At 40.7% G+C, this 21,930-nt stretch overlaps 1 protein-coding gene across 5 annotated transcripts in view; it reads right to left on the bottom strand.

Moving 5' to 3' along the window:
* The window catches only part of LOC141188623 (beta-arrestin-1), a 500,689-nt gene that overhangs the window by 78,332 nt on the left and 400,427 nt on the right, over nt 1-21,930 (bottom strand). For all 5 annotated transcript variants that reach the window (XR_012262721.1, XM_073661075.1, XM_073661077.1 and 2 more), the window contains 5 exons: nt 21,599-21,666; nt 21,339-21,474; nt 18,101-18,185; nt 1,009-1,081; nt 42-182 (listed from right to left, as the gene is read on the bottom strand). Coding sequence is in view for 4 of the 5 variants with exons in the window: in XM_073661075.1 (XP_073517176.1) it covers nt 42-182; nt 1,009-1,081; nt 18,101-18,185; nt 21,339-21,474; nt 21,599-21,666 (503 nt within the window). In the remaining variant the exon portion in view is untranslated. The remainder of the gene's footprint in view (nt 1-41; nt 183-1,008; nt 1,082-18,100; nt 18,186-21,338; nt 21,475-21,598; nt 21,667-21,930) is intronic.

Genomic DNA, 21,930 nt, shown 5'->3' on the forward strand with positions numbered 1-21,930 from the left:
AGGGGGAGGTGAGAGAGCGGCGGGATCGGGGAGGGTCTCACAGGGTGCTGGAGGCCAGGTTGGTGTCTTCATGCTTCAGTTTCCCATCCAGCGCCAGGCCGCGCTTCTCCCGGTTGTTGGCCAAGAAGGGGGTCAATGTGTAGACCTTACAAAACGTGGAGCTTGGCGCCACCACATCATTGCTGGAAGGACAAGAAAAAGGTTAAAGATTGAGATTGAGGAAAAACAAGCAGGTGGGAAGGTGCACTATAAAGATTCATAGAGCAGAACAGTATGGGTTAAATCTGCTAACACGTCTACTCCAGTCACATCCAAAGCAGCATTTACATTTCTATTGAATGATGGCTTTATCTATAACCTATAAGACATGGTGTAACAGCAGAATAGTGACTGCAGCTCTGGAGGTGACTGGAGGATAAGACACGATGTAACTGCAGAATAGTGACTGCAGCTCTGGAGGTGACTGGAGGATAAGACATGATGTAACAGCAGAATAGTGAGTGCAGATCTGGAGGTGACTGGAGGATGAGACACGATGTAACAGCAGAATAGTAACTACAGCTCTGGAGGTGACTGGAGGATAAGACCTGATGTAACAGCAGAATAGTGACTGCAGCTCTGGAGGTGACTGGAGGATGAGACACGATGTAACAGCAGAATAGTAACTGCAGCTCTGGAGGTGACTGGAGGATAAGACACGATGTAACTGCAGAATAGTGAGTGCAGCTCTGGAGGTGACTGGAGGATAAGACACGATGTAACTGCAGAATAGTGAGTGCAGCTCTGGAGGTGACTGGAGGATAAGACACAATGTAAAATGATTAGTGCAGGTATAATTATATAATATATAATTGTGATGATACATGAGTTGTACCATGAAATGTTAGTACTGGGGGTCTGTGATGATTGTGGTTGAGGGACGTCATGTGGTCATTTCTGTTGTGTAATGTCACAGTCACCCCAAGAGCGCAGACATGGGGGTCCAGGAGCGAGAAGACCTGTACTCACTCAGCCTCCTCCACTGCTACCGGGCACTTGTACTGGGCCGTGTTGAAGAGACAAATGTCGGCGTACTGGCGAACTGCGGAGAGAACAAGTGTCGTAATGCTGCACGATACATGTGGAATAAAGCGCCGCAGCAGCTGTGTCTGTATATATCATACACTGTATATATGTATATAGTATATAGCGGTCGGACACGTTTCTCAGTTTATGGCTGCGTCTGTGTATATCACACACTGTATATATGTATATAGTATATAGCGGTCGGACACGTTTCTCAGTTTATGGCTGCGTCTGTGTATATCACACACTGTATATATGTATATAGTATATAGCGGTCGGACACGTTTCTCAGCTTATGGCTGCGTCTGTGTATATCACACACTGTATATATGTATATAGTATATAGCGGTCGGACACGTTTCTCAGTTTCTGGCTGCGTCTGTGTATATCACACACTGTATATATGTATATAGTATATAGCGGTTGGACACGTTTCTCAGTTTCTGGCTGCGTCTGTGTATATCACACACTGTATATATGTATATAGTATATAGCGGTCGGACACGTTTCTCAGTTTCTGGCTGCGTCTGTGTATATCACACACTGTATATATGTATATAGTATATAGCGGTCGGACACGTTTCTCAGTTTCTGGCTGCGTCTGTGTATATCACACACTGTATATATGTATATAGTATATAGCGGTCGGACACGTTTCTCAGTTTCTGGCTGCGTCTGTGTATATCACACACTGTATATATGTATATAGTATATAGCGGTCGGACACGTTTCTCAGCTTATGGCTGCGTCTGTGTATATCACACACTGTATATATGTATATAGTATATAGCGGTCGGACACGTTTCTCAGTTTCTGGCTGCGTCTGTATATATCACACACTGTATATATGTATATAGTATATAGCAGTCGGACACGTTTCTCAGTTTATGGCTGCGTCTGTGTATATCACACACTGTCTATATGTATATAGTATATAGCGGTCGGACACGTTTCTCAGTTTCTGGCTGCGTCTGTGTATATCACACACTGTATATATGTATATAGTATATAGCGGTCGGACACGTTTCTCAGTTTCTGGCTGCGTCTGTGTATATCACACGCTGTATATATATATATAGTATATAGCGGTCGGACACGTTTCTCAGTTTCTGGCTGCGTCTGTGTATATCACACACTGTATATATGTATATAGTATATTGCGGTCGGACACGTTTCTCAGTTTCTGGCTGCGTCTGTGTATATCACACGCTGTATATATGTATATAGCATATATCAGTTTCTGGCTGCGTCTGTGTATATCACACACTGTATATATGTATATAGTATATTGCGGTCGGACACGTTTCTCAGTTTATGGCTGTGTCTGTGTATATCACACACTGTATATATGTATATAGTATATAGCGGTCGGACACGTTTCTCAGTTTCTGGCTGTGTCTGTGTATATCACACACTGTATATATGTATATAGTATATCGCAGTCGGACACGTTTCTCAGTTTCTGGCTGCGTCAGTATATATCACACACTGTATATATGTATATAGTATATAGCGGTCGGACACGTTTCTCAGTTTATGGCTGTGTCTGTGTATATCACACACTGTATATATGTATATAGTATATCGCAGTCGGACACGTTTCTCAGTTTCTGGCTGCGTCAGTATATATCACACACTGTATATATGTATATAGTATATAGCGGTCGGACACGTTTCTCAGTTTATGGCTGTGTCTGTGTATATCACACACTGTATATATGTATATAGTATATAGCGGTCGGACACGTTTCTCAGTTTCTGGCTGCGTCTGTGTATATCACACGCTGTATATATGGATATAGTATATAGCGGTCGGACACGTTTCTCAGTTTCTGGCTGCGTCTGTGTATATCACACACTGTATATATGTATATAGTATAAAGCGGTCGGACACGTTTCTCAGTTTATGGCTGTGTCTGTGTATATCACACACTGTATATATGTATATAGTATACAGCGGTCGGACACGTTTCTCAGTTTCTGGCTGCGTCTGTGTATATCACACACTGTATATATGTATATAGTATATAGCGGTCGGACACGTTTCTCAGTTTCTGGCTGCGTCTGTGTATATCACACACTGTATATATGTATATAGTATACAGCGGTCGGACACGTTTCTCAGTTTCTGGCTGCGTCTGTGTATATCACACACTGTATATATGTATATAGCGGTCGGACACGTTTCTCAGTTTATGGCTGTGTCTGTGTATATCACACACTGTATATATGTATATAGCGGTCGGACACGTTTCTCAGTTTATGGCTGCGTCTGTATATATCACACACTGTATATATGTATATATGTATATAGCGGTCGGACACGTTTCTCAGTTTCTGGCTGCGTCTGTGTATATCACACACTGTATATATGTATATAGTATATAGCGGTCGGACACGTTTCTCAGTTTCTGGCTGCGTCTGTGTATATCACACACTGTATATATGTATATAGTATATAGCGGTCGGACACGTTTCTCAGTTTCTGGCTGCGTCTGTGTATATCACACACTGTATATCTGTATATAGTATATAGCGGTCGGACACGTTTCTCAGTTTCTGGCTGCGTCTGTGTATATCACACACTGTATATATGTATATAGTATATAGCGGTCGGACACGTTTCTCAGTTTATGGCTGCGTCTGTGTATATCACACACTGTATATATGTATATAGTATATAGCGGTCGGACACGTTTCTCAGTTTATGGCTGCGTCTGTATATATCACACACTGTATATATGTATATAGTATACAGCGGTCGGACACGTTTCTCAGTTTCTGGCTGCGTCTGTGTATATCACACACTGTATATATGTATATAGTATATAGCGGTCGGACACGTTTCTCAGTTTATGGCTGTGTCTGTGTATATCACACACTGTATATATGTATATAGTATATAGCGGTCGGACACGTTTCTCAGTTTCTGGCTGCGTCTGTGTATATCACACGCTGTATATATGGATATAGTATATAGCGGTCGGACACGTTTCTCAGTTTCTGGCTGCGTCTGTGTATATCACACACTGTATATATGTATATAGTATAAAGCGGTCGGACACGTTTCTCAGTTTATGGCTGTGTCTGTGTATATCACACACTGTATATATGTATATAGTATACAGCGGTCGGACACGTTTCTCAGTTTCTGGCTGCGTCTGTGTATATCACACACTGTATATATGTATATAGTATATAGCGGTCGGACACGTTTCTCAGTTTCTGGCTGCGTCTGTGTATATCACACACTGTATATATGTATATAGTATACAGCGGTCGGACACGTTTCTCAGTTTCTGGCTGCGTCTGTGTATATCACACACTGTATATATGTATATAGCGGTCGGACACGTTTCTCAGTTTATGGCTGTGTCTGTGTATATCACACACTGTATATATGTATATAGCGGTCGGACACGTTTCTCAGTTTATGGCTGCGTCTGTATATATCACACACTGTATATATGTATATATGTATATAGCGGTCGGACACGTTTCTCAGTTTCTGGCTGCGTCTGTGTATATCACACACTGTATATATGTATATAGTATATAGCGGTCGGACACGTTTCTCAGTTTCTGGCTGCGTCTGTGTATATCACACACTGTATATATGTATATAGTATATAGCGGTCGGACACGTTTCTCAGTTTCTGGCTGCGTCTGTGTATATCACACACTGTATATCTGTATATAGTATATAGCGGTCGGACACGTTTCTCAGTTTCTGGCTGCGTCTGTGTATATCACACACTGTATATATGTATATAGTATATAGCGGTCGGACACGTTTCTCAGTTTATGGCTGCGTCTGTGTATATCACACACTGTATATATGTATATAGTATATAGCGGTCGGACACGTTTCTCAGTTTATGGCTGCGTCTGTATATATCACACACTGTATATATGTATATAGTATACAGCGGTCGGACACGTTTCTCAGTTTCTGGCTGCGTCTGTGTATATCACACACTGTATATATGTATATAGTATATAGCGGTCGGACACGTTTCTCAGTTTATGGCTGTGTCTGTGTATATCACACACTGTATATATGTATATAGTATATAGCGGTCGGACACGTTTCTCAGTTTCTGGCTGCGTCTGTGTATATCACACGCTGTATATATGTATATAGTATATAGCGGTCGGACACGTTTCTCAGTTTATGGCTGCGTCTGTGTATATCACACACTGTATATATGTATATAGTATATAGCGGTCGGACACGTTTCTCAGTTTATGGCTGCGTCTGTGTATATCACACACTGCATATATGTATATAGTATATAGCGGTCGGACACGTTTCTCAGTTTCTGGCTGCGTCTGTGTATATCACACACTGTATATATGTATATAGTATATAGCGGTCGGACACGTTTCTCAGTTTCTGGCTGCGTCTGTGTATATCACACGCTGTATATATGTATATAGTATATAGCGGTCGGACACGTTTCTCAGTTTCTGGCTGTGTCTGTGTATATCACACACTGTATATATGTATATAGTATATAGCGGTCGGACACGTTTCTCAGTTTCTGGCTGCGTCTGTGTATATCACACACTGTATATATGTATATAGTATATAGCGGTCGGACACGTTTCTCAGTTTCTGGCTGCGTCTGTGTATATCACACACTGTATATATGTATATAGTATATAGCGGTCGGACACGTTTCTCAGTTTCTGGCTGCGTCTGTGTATATCACACACTGTATATATGTATATAGTATATAGCGGTCGGACACGTTTCTCAGTTTCTGGCTGCGTCTGTGTATATCACACACTGTATATATGTATATAGTATATAGCAGTCGGACACGTTTCTCAGTTTCTGGCTGTGTCTGTGTATATCACACACTGTATATATGTATATAGTATATAGCGGTCGGACACGTTTCTCAGTTTATGGCTGTGTCTGTGTATATCACACACTGTATATATGTATATAGTATATAGCGGTCGGACACGTTTCTCAGTTTCTGGCTGCGTCTGTGTATATCACACGCTGTATATATGTATATAGTATATAGCGGTCGGACACGTTTCTCAGTTTATGGCTGTGTCTGTGTATATCACACACTGTATATATGTATATAGTATATAGCGGTCGGACACGTTTCTCAGTTTATGGCTGTGTCTGTGTATATCACACACTGTATATATGTATATAGTATATAGCGGTCGGACACGTTTCTCAGTTTATGGCTGTGTCTGTGTATATCACACGCTGTATATATGTATATAGTATATAGCGGTCGGACACGTTTCTCAGTTTCTGGCTGCGTCTGTGTATATCACACGCTGTATATATGTATATAGTATATAGCGGTCGGACACGTTTCTCAGTTTCTGGCTGCGTCTGTGTATATCACACACTGTATATATGTAGATAGTATATAGCGGTCGGACACGTTTCTCAGTTTATGGCTGCGTCTGTGTATATCACACACTGTATATATGTATATAGTATATAGCGGTCGGACACGTTTCTCAGTTTATGGCTGTGTCTGTGTATATCACACACTGTATATATGTATATAGTATATAGCGGTCGGACACGTTTCTCAGTTTATGGCTGTGTCTGTGTATATCACACACTGTATATATGTATATAGTATATAGCGGTCGGACACGTTTCTCAGTTTATGGCTGTGTCTGTATATATCACACACTGTATATATGTATATAGTATATAGCGGTCGGACACGTTTCTCAGTTTCTGGCTGCGTCTGTGTATATCACACACTGTATATATGGATATAGTATATAGCGGTCGGACACGATTCTCAGTTTATGGCTGTGTCTGTGTATATCACACACTGTATATATGTATATAGTATATAGCGGTCGGACACGTTTCTCAGTTTATGGCTGCGTCTGTGTATATCACACACTGTATATATGTATATAGTATATAGCGGTCGGACACGTTTCTCAGTTTCTGGCTGCGTCTGTGTATATCACACGCTGTATATATGTATATAGTATATAGCGGTCGGGCACGTTTCTCAGTTTCTGGCTGCGTCTGTGTATATCACACACTGTATATATGTATATAGTATATAGCGGTCGGACACGATTCTCAGTTTCTGGCTGCGTCTGTGTATATCACACACTGTATATATGTATATAGTATATAGCGGTCGGACACGTTTCTCAGTTTATGGCTGCGTCTGTGTATATCACACACTGTATATATGTAGATAGTATATAGCGGTCGGACACGTTTCTCAGTTTCTGGCTGCGTCTGTGTATATCACACACTGTATATATGTATATAGTATATAGCGGTCGGACACGTTTCTCAGTTTCTGGCTGTGTCTGTGTATATCACACACTGTATATATGGATATAGTATATAGCGGTCGGACACGTTTCTCAGTTTCTGGCTGCGTCTGTGTATATCACACACTGTATATATGTATATAGTATATAGCGGTCGGACACGTTTCTCAGTTTCTGGCTGCGTCTGTGTATATCACACACTGTATATATGTATATAGTATATAGCGGTCGGACACGTTTCTCAGTTTATGGCTGCGTCTGTGTATATCACACACTGTATATATGTATATAGTATATAGCGGTCGGACACGTTTCTCAGTTTATGGCTGTGTCTGTGTATATCACACACTGTATATATGTATATAGTATATAGCGGTCGGACGCGTTTCTCAGTTTATGGCTGCGTCTGTGTATATCACACGCTGTATATATGTATATAGTATATAGCGGTCGGACACGTTTCTCAGTTTATGGCTGTGTCTGTGTATATCACACACTGTATATATGTATATAGTATATAGCGGTCGGACACGTTTCTCAGTTTCTGGCTGCATCTGTGTATATCACACACTGTATATATGTATATAGTATATAGCGGTCGGACTCGTTTCTCAGTTTCTGGCTGCGTCTGTGTATATCACACACTGTATATATGTATATAGTATATAGCGGTCGGACACGTTTCTCAGTTTCTGGCTGTGTCTGTGTATATCACACACTGTATATATGTATATAGTATATAGCGGTCGGACTCGTTTCTCAGTTTCTGGCTGCGTCTGTGTATATCACACACTGTATATATGTATATAGTATATAGCGGTCGGACACGTTTCTCAGTTTATGGCTGCGTCTGTGTATATCACACACTGTATATATGTATATAGTATATAGCGGTCGGACGCGTTTCTCAGTTTATGGCTGCGTCTGTGTATATCACACACTGTATATATGTATATAGTATATAGCGGTCGGACGCGTTTCTCAGTTTCTGGCTGTGTCTGTGTATATCACACACTGTATATATGTATATAGTATATAGCGGTCGGACACGTTTCTCAGTTTATGGCTGTGTCTGTGTATATCACACACTGTATATATGTATATAGTATATAGCGGTCGGACACGTTTCTTAGTTTCTGGCTGCGTCTGTGTATATCACACACTGTATATATGTATATAGTATATAGCGGTCGGACACGTTTCTCAGTTTCTGGCTGCGTCTGTGTATATCACACACTGTATATATGTATATAGTATATAGCGGTCGGACGCGTTTCTCAGTTTCTGGCTGTGTCTGTGTATATCACACACTGTATATATGTATATAGTATATAGCGGTCGGACACGTTTCTCAGTTTATGGCTGTGTCTGTGTATATCACACACTGTATATATGTATATAGTATATAGCGGTCGGACACGTTTCTCAGTTTCTGGCTGCGTCTGTGTATATCACACACTGTATATATGTATATAGTATATAGCGGTCGGACACGTTTCTCAGTTTATGGCTGTGTCTGTGTATATCACACACTGTATATATGTATATAGTATATAGCGGTCGGACACGTTTCTCAGTTTATGGCTGCGTCTGTGTATATCACACACTGTATATATGTATATAGTATATAGCGGTCGGACACGTTTCTCAGTTTATGGCTGTGTCTGTGTATATCACACACTGTATATATGTATATAGTATATAGCGGTCGGACACGTTTCTCAGTTTATGGCTGCGTCTGTATATCACACACTGTATATCTGTATATAGTATATAGCGGTCGGACACGTTTCTCAGTTTCTGGCTGCGTCTGTGTATATCACACACTGTATATATGTATATAGTATATAGCGGTCGGACACGTTTCTCAGTTTATGGCTGCGTCTGTGTATATCACACACTGTATATATGTATATAGTATATAGCGGTCGGACACGTTTCTCAGTTTCTGGCTGCGTCAGTATATATCACACACTGTATATATGTATATAGTATATAGCGGTCAGACACGTTTCTCAGTTTCTGGCTGTGTCTGTGTATATCACACACTGTATATATGTATATAGTATATAGCGGTCGGACACGTTTCTCAGTTTCTGGCTGCGTCTGTGTATATCACACACTGTATATATGTATATAGTATATAGCGGTCGGACACGTTTCTCAGTTTATGGCTGTGTCTGTGTATATCACACACTGTATATATGTATATAGTATATAGCGGTCGGACACGTTTCTCAGTTTCTGGCTGCGTCTGTGTATATCACACACTGTATATATGTATATAGTATATTGCGGTCGGACACGTTTCTCAGTTTATGGCTGTGTCTGTGTATATCACACACTGTATATATGTATATAGTATATTGCGGTCGGACACGTTTCTCAGTTTCTGGCTGCGTCTGTGTATATCACACACTGTATATATGTATATAGTATATTGCGGTCGGACACGTTTCTCAGTTTCTGGCTGCGTCTGTGTATATCACACACTGTATATATGTATATAGTATATAGCGGTCGGACACGTTTCTCAGTTTATGGCTGTGTCTGTGTATATCACACACTGTATATATGTATATAGTATATAGCGGTCGGACGCGTTTCTCAGTTTATGGCTGCGTCTGTGTATATCACACACTGTATATATGTATATAGTATATAGCGGTCGGACACGTTTCTCAGTTTCTGGCTGCGTCTGTGTATATCACACACTGTATATATGTATATAGTATATAGCGGTCGGACACGTTTCTCAGTTTCTGGCTGCGTCTGTGTATATCACACGCTGTATATCTGTATATAGTATATAGCGGTCGGACACGTTTCTCAGTTTCTGGCTGCGTCTGTATATATCACACACTGTATATATGTATATAGTATATAGCGGTCGGACACGTTTCTCAGTTTCTGGCTGCGTCTGTGTATATCACACACTGTATATATGTATATAGTATATTGCGGTCGGACACGTTTCTCAGTTTCTGGCTGCGTCTGTGTATATCACACACTGTATATATGTATATAGTATATAGCGGTCGGACGCGTTTCTCAGTTTATGGCTGCGTCTGTGTATATCACACACTGTATATATGTATATAGTATATAGCGGTCGGACGCGTTTCTCAGTTTATGGCTGCGTCTGTGTATATCACACACTGTATATATGTATATAGTATATAGCGGTCGGACACGTTTCTCAGTTTCTGGCTGTGTCTGTGTATATCACACGCTGTATATATGTATATAGTATATAGCGGTCGGACGCGTTTCTCAGTTTATGGCTGCGTCTGTGTATATCACACACTGTATATATGTATATAGTATATAGCGGTCGGACACGTTTCTCAGTTTATGGCTGTGTCTGTGTATATCACACACTGTATATATGTATATAGTATATAGCGGTCGGACGCGTTTCTCAGTTTATGGCTGCGTCTGTGTATATCACACACTGTATATATGTATATAGTATATAGCGGTCGGACACGTTTCTCAGTTTCTGGCTGCGTCTGTGTATATCACACACTGTATATATGTATATAGTATATAGCGGTCGGACACGTTTCTCAGTTTATGGCTGTGTCTGTGTATATCACACACTGTATATATGTATATAGTATATAGCGGTCGGACACGTTTCTCAGTTTCTGGCTGCGTCTGTGTATATCACACACTGTATATATGTATATAGTATATAGCGGTCGGACACGTTTCACAGTTTCTGGCTGCGTCTGTGTATATCACACGCTGTATATATGTATATAGTATATTGCGGTCGGACACGTTTCTCAGTTTCTGGCTGCGTCTGTGTATATCACACACTGTATATATGTATATAGTATATAGCGGTCGGACACGTTTCTCAGTTTCTGGCTGCGTCTGTGTATATCACACGCTGTATATATGTATATAGTATATAGCGGTCGGACACGTTTCTCAGTTTCTGGCTGCGTCTGTGTATATCACACACTGTATATATGTATATAGTATATAGCGGTCGGACATGTTTCTCAGTTTATGGCTGCGTCTGTGTATATCACACGCTGTATATATGTATATAGTATATTGCGGTCGGACACGTTTCTCAGTTTATGGCTGTGTCTGTGTATATCACACACTGTATATATGTATATAGTATATAGCGGTCGGACGCGTTTCTCAGTTTCTGGCTGTGTCTGTGTATATCACACACTGTATATATGTATATAGTATATAGCGGTCGGACACGTTTCTCAGTTTCTGGCTGCGTCTGTGTATATCACACACTGTATATATGTATATAGTATATAGCGGTCGGACACGTTTCTCAGTTTCTGGCTGCGTCTGTGTATATCACACACTGTATATATGTATATAGTATATAGCGGTCGGACACGTTTCTCAGTTTCTGGCTGCGTCTGTGTATATCACACGCTGTATATCTGTATATAGTATATAGCGGTCGGACACGTTTCTCAGTTTCTGGCTGCGTCTGTATATATCACACACTGTATATATGTATATAGTATATAGCGGTCGGACACGTTTCTCAGTTTCTGGCTGCGTCTGTATATATCACACAATGTATATATGTATATAGTATATAGCGGTCGGACACGTTTCTCAGTTTCTGGCTGCGTCTGTGTATATCACACGCTGTATATATGTATATAGTATATAGCGGTCGGACACGTTTCTCAGTTTCTGGCTGCGTCTGTGTATATCACACACTGTATATATGTATATAGTATATTGCGGTCGGACACGTTTCTCAGTTTCTGGCTGTGTCTGTGTATATCACACACTGTATATATGTATATAGTATATTGCGGTCGGACACGTTTCTCAGTTTCTGGCTGCGTCTGTGTATATCACACACTGTATATATGTATATAGTATATAGCGGTCGGACACGTTTCTCAGTTTATGGCTGTGTCTGTGTATATCACACACTGTATATATGTATATAGTATATAGCGGTCGGACGCGTTTCTCAGTTTATGGCTGCGTCTGTGTATATCACACACTGTATATATGTATATAGTATATAGCGGTCGGACACGTTTCTCAGTTTCTGGCTGCGTCTGTGTATATCACACACTGTATATATGTATATAGTATATAGCGGTCGGACACGTTTCTCAGTTTCTGGCTGCGTCTGTGTATATCACACGCTGTATATATGTATATAGTATATAGCGGTCGGACACGTTTCTCAGTTTATGGCTGTGTCTGTGTATATCACACACTGTATATATGTATATAGTATATAGCGGTCGGACACGTTTCTCAGTTTATGGCTGTGTCTGTGTATATCACACACTGTATATATGTATATAGTATATAGCGCTCTGACACGTTTCTCAGTTTATGGCTGCGTCTGTGTATATCACACACTGTATATATGTATATAGTATATAGCGGTCGGACACGTTTCTCAGTTTCTGGCTGCGTCTGTGTATATCACACGCTGTATATATGTATATAGTATATAGCGGTCGGACACGTTTCTCAGTTTCTGGCTGCGTCTGTGTATATCACACGCTGTATATATGTATATAGTATATAGCGGTCGGACACGTTTCTCAGTTTCTGGCTGTGTCTGTGTATATCACACACTGTATATATGTATATAGTATATAGCGGTCGGACACGTTTCTCAGTTTCTGGCTGTGTCTGTGTATATCACACGCTGTATATCTGTATATAGTATATAGCGGTCGGACACGTTTCTCAGTTTCTGGCTGCGTCTGTATATATCACACACTGTATATATGTATATAGTATATAGCGGTCGGACACGTTTCTCAGTTTATGGCTGCGTCTGTGTATATCACACGCTGTATATATGTATATAGTATATAGCGGTCGGACACGTTTCTCAGTTTATGGCTGTGTCTGTGTATATCACACACTGTATATATGTATATAGTATATAGCGGTCGGACACGTTTCTCAGTTTCTGTCTGCGTCTGTGTATATCACACACTGTCTATATGTATATAGTATATAGCGGTCGGACACGTTTCTCAGTTTCTGGCTGCGTCTGTGTATATCACACACTGTATATATGTATATAGTATATAGCGGTCGGACACGTTTCTCAGTTTATGGCTGTGTCTGTGTATATCACACACTGTATATATGTATATAGTATATAGCGGTCGGACACGTTTCTCAGTTTCTGGCTGCGTCTGTGTATATCACACACTGTATATATGTATATAGTATATAGCGGTCGGACACGTTTCTCAGTTTCTGGCTGCGTCTGTGTATATCACACACTGTATATCTGTATATAGTATATAGCGGTCGGACACGTTTCTCAGTTTATGGCTGTGTCTGTGTATATCACACGCTGTATATATGTATATAGTATATTGCGGTCGGACACGTTTCTCAGTTTCTGGCTGCGTCTGTGTATATCACACGCTGTATATATGTATATAGTATATTGCGGTCGGACACGTTTCTCAGTTTCTGGCTGTGTCTGTGTATATCACACACTGTATATATGTATATAGTATATAGCGGTCGGACACGTTTCTCAGTTTATGGCTGCGTCAGTATATATCACACACTGTATATATGTATATAGTATATTGCGGTCGGACACGTTTCTCAGTTTCTGGCTGCGTCTGTGTATATCACACACTGTATATATGTATATAGTATATTGCGGTCGGACACGTTTCTCAGTTTATGGCTGTGTCTGTGTATATCACACACTGTATATATGTATATAGTATATAGCGGTCGGACACGTTTCTCAGTTTCTGGCTGTGTCTGTGTATATCACACACTGTATATATGTATATAGTATATAGCGGTCGGACACGTTTCTCAGTTTCTGGCTGCGTCTGTGTATATCACACACTGTATATATGTATATAGTATATAGCGGTCGGACACGTTTCTCAGTTTATGGCTGTGTCTGTGTATATCACACACTGTATATATGTATATGGTATATAGCGGTCGGACACGTTTCTCAGTTTCTGGCTGCGTCTGTGTATATCACACACTGTATATATGTATATAGTATATAGCGGTCGGACACGTTTCTCAGTTTATGGCTGTGTCTGTGTATATCACGCACTGTATATATGTATATAGTATATAGCGGTCGGACACGTTTCTCAGTTTATGGCTGTGTCTGTGTATATCACACACTGTATATATGTATATAGTATATAGCGGTCGGACACGTTTCTCAGTTTCTGGCTGCGTCTGTGTATATCACACACTGTATATCTGTATATAGTATATAGCGGTCGGACACGTTTCTCAGTTTATGGCTGTGTCTGTGTATATCACACACTGTATATATGTATATAGTATATAGCGGTCGGACACGTTTCTCAGTTTATGGCTGTGTCTGTGTATATCACACACTGTATATATGTATATAGTATATAGCGGTCGGACACGTTTCTCAGTTTCTGGCTGCGTCTGTGTATATCACACACTGTATATATGTATATAGTATATAGCGGTCGGACACGTTTCTCAGTTTCTGGCTGCGTCTGTGTATATCACACACTGTATATATGTATATAGTATATAGCGGTCGGACACGTTTCTCAGTTTCTGGCTGCGTCTGTGTATATCACACACTGTATATATGTATATAGTATATAGCGGTCGGACACGTTTCTCAGTTTCTGGCTGCGTCTGTGTATATCACACACTGTATATATGTATATAGTATATAGCGGTCGGACACGTTTCTCAGTTTATGGCTGTGTCTGTGTATATCACACACTGTATATATGTATATAGTATATAGCGGTCGGACACGTTTCTCAGTTTATGGCTGTGTCTGTGTATATCACGCACTGTATATATGTATATAGTATATAGCGGTCGGACACGTTTCTCAGTTTCTGGCTGCGTCTGTGTATATCACACACTGTATATATGTATATAGTATATAGCGGTCGGACTCGTTTCTCAGTTTCTGGCTGCGTCTGTGTATATCACACACTGTATATATGTATATAGTATATAGCGGTCGGACACGTTTCTCAGTTTATGGCTGTGTCTGTGTATATCACACACTGTATATATGTATATAGTATATAGCGGTCGGACACGTTTCTCAGTTTATGGCTGTGTCTGTGTATATCACACACTGTATATATGTATATAGTATATAGCGGTCGGACACGTTTCTCAGTTTATGGCTGCATCTGTGTATATCACACACTGTATATATGTATATAGTATATAGCGGTCGGACACGTTTCTCAGTTTCTGGCTGCGTCTGTGTATATCACACACTGTATATCTGTATATAGTATATAGCGGTCGGACACGTTTCTCAGTTTATGGCTGTGTCTGTGTATATCACACACTGTATATATGTATATAGTATATAGCGGTCGGACACGTTTCTCAGTTTATGGCTGCGTCTGTGTATATCACACACTGTATATATGTATATAGTATATAGCGGTCGGACACGTTTCTCAGTTTATGGCTGCGTCTGTATATCACACACTGTATATCTGTATATAGTATATAGCGGTCGGACACGTTTCTCAGTTTATGGCTGTGTCTGTGTATATCACACACTGTATATATGTATATGGTATATAGCGGTCGGACACGTTTCTCAGTTTCTGGCTGCGTCTGTGTATATCACACACTGTATATATGTATATAGTATATAGCGGTCGGACACGTTTCTCAGTTTATGGCTGTGTCTGTGTATATCACACACTGTATATATGTATATAGTATATAGCGGTCGGACACGTTTCTCAGTTTATGGCTGTGTCTGTGTATATCACGCACTGTATATATGTATATAGTATATAGCGGTCGGACACGTTTCTCAGTTTATGGCTGTGTCTGTGTATATCACGCACTGTATATATGTATATAGTATATAGCGGTCGGACACGTTTCTCAGTTTATGGCTGTGTCTGTGTATATCACACACTGTATATATGAATATAGTATATAGCGGTCGGACACGTTTCTCAGTTTATGGCTGTGTCTGTGTATATCACACACTGTATATATGTATATGGTATATAGCGGTCGGACACGTTTCTCAGTTTCTGGCTGCGTCTGTGTATATCACACACTGTATATATGTATATAGTATATAGCGGTCGGACACGTTTCTCAGTTTCTGGCTGCGTCTGTGTATATCACACACTGTATATATGTATATAGTATATTGCGGTCGGACACGTTTCTCAGTTTCTGGCTGCGTCTGTGTATATCACACACTGTATATATGTATATAGTATATAGCGGTCGGACACGTTTCTCAGTTTCTGGCTGCGTCTGTGTATATCACACACTGTATATATGTATATAGTATATAGCGGTCGGACACGTTTCTCAGTTTCTGGCTGCGTCTGTGTATATCACACACTGTATATATGTATATAGTATATAGCGGTCGGACACGTTTCTCAGTTTCTGGCTGCGTCTGTGTATATCACACACTGTATATATGTATATAGTATATAGCGGTCGGACACGTTTCTCAGTTTATGGCTGCGTCTGTGTATATCACACACTGTATATATGTATATAGTATATAGCGGTCGGACACGTTTCTCAGTTTATGGCTGCGTCTGTGTATATCACACGCTGTATATCTGTATATAGTATATAGCGGTCGGACACGTTTCTCAGTTTATGGCTGCGTCTGTGTATATCACACACTGTATATATGTATATAGTAAATAGCGGTCGGACACGTTTCTCAGTTTCTGGCTGCGTCTGTGTATATCACACACTGTATATATGTATATAGTATATAGCGGTCGGACACGTTTCTCAGTTTATGGCTGTGTCTGTGTATATCACACACTGTATATATGTATATAGTATATAGCGGTCGGACACGTTTCTCAGTTTCTGGCTGCGTCTGTGTATATCACACACTGTATATATGTATATAGTATATAGCGGTCGGACACGTTTCTCAGTTTCTGGCTGCGTCTGTGTATATCACACACTGTATATATGTATATAGTATATAGCGGTCGGACACGTTTCTCAGTTTATGGCTGCGTCTGTGTATATCACACGCTGTATATCTGTATATAGTATATAGCGGTCGGACACGTTTCTCAGTTTATGGCTGCGTCTGTGTATATCACACACTGTATATATGTATATAGTATATAGCGGTCGGACACGTTTCTCAGTTTATGGCTGTGTCTGTGTATATCACACGCTGTATATATGTATATAGTATATAGCGGTCGGACACGTTTCTCAGCTTATGGCTGCGTCTGTATATATCACACACTGTATATATGTATATAGTATATAGCGGTCGGACACGTTTCTCAGTTTATGGCTGTGTCTGTGTATATCACACACTGTATATATGTATATAGTATATAGCGGTCGGACACGTTTCTCAGTTTCTGGCTGTGTCTGTGTATATCACACACTGTATATATGTATATAGTATATAGCGGTCGGACACGTTTCTCAGTTTCTGGCTGCGTCTGTGTATATCACACACTGTATATATGTATATAGTATATAGCGGTCGGACACGTTTCTCAGTTTCTGGCTGCGTCTGTGTATATCACACACTGTATATATGTATATAGTATATAGCGGTCGGACACGTTTCTCAGTTTCTGGCTGCGTCTTCACTTCTCCGGAGCGTTCACCATAGATGTGAAGCAGCTGCTATTCCAATCGATCCAGCAGAGTGTAACATAGAGCAGAGCTGAACCTTACAGGGTTAATTCACAAGACACAAGCGGGTACGCACCCGAGATCTTAATCTTCTTCACAGTCTTGTTGGTGTTGTTGGTGACGTGGACATTGACGTTGATGGGTTCTCCATGGTAATAAATCTGCAATAACAACAACAGTAACAAATGTATCCAGAAGAATCCCAGGAACAATAGAGAAGGTCAGAAGAGGGGTCAACAACAATGGGTGCAGTGCTCAAGGTGGCCTGCAGATGGCACCACTGACCAGCAGTTACAGGCTGCGGACACCTGGGCCCCACTCATTATTGCATTTGTGCCTTTCTGGTGGCTAATTTTTGGTGGTTTTCATATTAATTTGAGCCTTATTTAAGCCTGTTTTATAGATTTCCCCTGGTTTTATTTTAGTTTGTTTTACTTTTATTCCTTATGTTCATAGCTGTTGTTTTATTGAATATATAGTGGGGAAAATAACTATTTTATACACTGCTGATTTTGCAGGTTTTCCCAGCTACACAGAATGGAGAGATCTGTAATTTTTATCGTAGGTCACTTCACCTGTGAAAGACAAAATCTTAAAAAAAAAATCTAGAAAATCCCATTGTAGGATTGTTACATAATTCATTTACATTTTATTGCATGAAATAAGTATTTGACATAATAGAAAAACAGAACTTAATATTTGGTGCAGAAACCTTTGTTACAATTACAAAGGTCAGACGTTTCCTGTAGATCTTGACCAGGTTTGCACACAGTGCAGCAGGGATTTTGGCCCCCTCCTCCATACAGATCTTCTCCAGATCTTTCAGGTTTCGGGGCTGTCGTGGGCAACATTGAGGTTCATCTCCTTCCAAAGATTTTCTATTGGGTTCAGGTCTGGAGACTGGCTAGGCCACTCCAGGACCTTGAAATGCTTCTTACGGAGCCGCTCCTTAGTTGCCCTGGCTGTGTGTTTCATGCTGGAAGAGCAGCCACGACCCAACTTCAATGCTCTTACTGAGGGAAGGAGGTTGTTGGCCAAAATCTCATGATACATGACCCCATCTATCCTCCCTTCAATACAGTGCAGTCATCCTGTCCCCTTTCCAGAAAAGCTCCCCCAAAGTATGATGTTTCCCCCATCATGCTTCACAGTTGGGACGGTGTTCTTGGGGTTGCACTCATCCTTTGTCTTCCTCCAAACATAGCGAGTGGAGTTGATACGAAAAAGTTCTATTTTGGTCTCCTCTGACCACATGACCTTCTCCCATGCCTCCTCTGGATCAATCAGATAGTCATTGGTGAACTTCAAACAGGCCTGGACATGTACTGGCGTGAGCAGGAGGACCTTGCATACCCTGCAGGATTTTAATCCATAACGGCGTAGTGTGTTACTAATGGTAATGTTTGAGACTGTGGTCCCAGCTTTCATCAGGTCATTGACTGGGTCCTCCTGTGTAGTTCTGGGCTGATTCCTGGGGTTTCTCAGAATCATCCTCACCCCACAAGGAGAGATCTTTCATTAAGTCCAAGAGCGAGGAAGATTGACGTCATCTTGTGTTTCTTCCATTTTCTAAGAATTGTGCCAACAGTTGCTGTCTTCTCACCTAGCTGCTTGCCTATTGTCCTGTTGTCCATCCCAGCCTTGTGCAGGTCTACAGTTTTGTCCCTGGTGTCCTTAGACAGCTCTTTGGTCTTGCCCATGCTGGAGAGGTTGGGGTGTGATTGATTGAGTGTGTGGACAGGTGTCTTTTATACAGGTAACAAGTTCAAACAGGTGCAATTAATACAGGTAATGAGTGCAGAGTAGGAGACTTCTTAAAGAAAAACTAACAGGTCTGTTAGAGCCTGAAATATTGCTGGTTGGTCGGTGATCAAATACTTATTTCATGCAATTTAATTATTTAAAATCATGCAATGTGATTTTAGGATTTTATTTTTAGATTCTGACCTACGATAAAAATTACAGACCTCTCCATTCTTTATAGGCGGGTAAACTTGCAAAATCGGCAGCGTATCAAATACTTGTTTTCCCCACTGTGTATGTATGTATATATACATATATATGTACTGTATATATATATATATATATATATATATATATATATATATATATGTATATATATATATATATATACAGTATATACACACACAGCGGGTGAAATAAGTATTGAACACGTCACCAATTTTCTAAGTAAATCTGTTTCTAAAGGTGCTATTGACATGAAATTCTCACCAGATGTCGGTAACAACCCATCCAATCCACACAGGCAAAGAAATCACCATAGATGTCCAAAAATTATGTGTAATAATGAGAAAAGACTCGAAAAAGTATTGAGCACATGAAGAAAGAGAGGAGCCAAAAGCCCTGGAAATTCCTGACCAATCATAAGAAGGAGGCGTCATGCACGGGGAAAAAAAGAACACGACCCCAGAGAAGTTTAGACAGGATATCTCCTGTGAAGTGTAATGACAGACAGCCCTGCTTTCCTACTGTATAGAGTACAGCAAACACCTCTTGCAGCTTTTATTTCACGGCACTGCCAGTGTGGGGGGAAAAGACAGAGCCGACAGTGTCCTGAGATGAAAGCTGGTACGTGTGTCTGTAATGATACTCAGTTCTGCTGTACTCTACAGAGTAGGTGCAGAGATCAGGGCTGTCTGTCATTACATATCTCAGAGGAGAATACCAGTTTTTCTGGGGGGTGTTACTTTTTCCCCTGTATGAAGCCTCTTGCTTATGATTGGTCAAAATCATGTAGTGGAAAAAGTACACACCCACAAAGAAGAATCTCTGGTTATGCCTCCTTGGGCTTATCATAAATGATATCCTCTGCTTTACACGTGAATATCTCCGCAACGGAGAGGAGGAACGACAAAATAAAAACTACATTTTACTCAGATCTGCAGCTGCTATATCATGATGTGGGCAATGTACCAAGCTCAATCTGGGGATATGGTGATAGGTCCTCTTTATACACTGAAGTGGAATTTCTAGTGTCTCAATCAAATAAATGGTAAATTCTCTTGGAAAAAAAATGTAATCATAGTAAAGAATAGATCACTCTTTTCAAGATCTCTGCTAAACACTACATCTCCCACAAGGCACAACAGCAAACACTGAGCCCCCAGGGGCAGCAGTAGGAAGGCTGCAGATCTGGATGTGATTGGAGTAAGAGAATTCAACTCCAGAAATTCTATAAATCCATAAAACTGAGCAGAGAACGATTAGTATCAACGATGATAAGATCCAACATTGTATGATGATCCAATAATCCCGATTATATTCCAGATCCTCTATTGCTGTCACACAGTCACCTCTTTATCCAGCGATGCCTCCAGGTGGAGCGGTTTATCAGACATCAAGAACTGTCGCGTGGTCTCGGCCATTGGTTGTGGTCCTGGCCTCTCTGGAGCATACTGGACTTTTCTGATTACTAATCGCACTGAATTCCTGAGAAAAAAAGATGATTAAAATGAATCAGGCAACAGTGCGAGGCCGAGCAGATGTTCTAGATGGATGGATCAATGGACAGATGGATGATTAGATAGTTAACAGACCAGTTAGATTTTTTTACCTCTTATGAATCTTTTCTTCCACGGTTTCAGCACAGAAAGCTTTCACTTCATAGTCCACCCCGCAGGCCTGAGTGATGATGGAGAAGAAGAAGAAGAAGAAGAGAGGAGATCATCAGTCTGAAGAAGGTGCCCTATACAGAAATATCTCATAGATGCACCATTCCTGTCCAGTCAGAGGAGTAGTGGATCAGGGGAAGCTGACCACCACAATACTACCATCTTCATGACCACCACCACCACCTCCATGATCACCACCACTCTACCACCACCAAATCCATGACCACCACTCTACCACCACCACCTCCGTGACCACCATAACTCTATCACCATT

Source organism: Phyllobates terribilis, unplaced genomic scaffold (assembly GCF_046119375.1).
Source record: "Phyllobates terribilis strain yellow unplaced genomic scaffold, ASM4611937v1 Scaffold_2__4_contigs__length_985480577, whole genome shotgun sequence".
NCBI lineage: Eukaryota > Metazoa > Chordata > Amphibia > Anura > Dendrobatidae > Phyllobates > Phyllobates terribilis.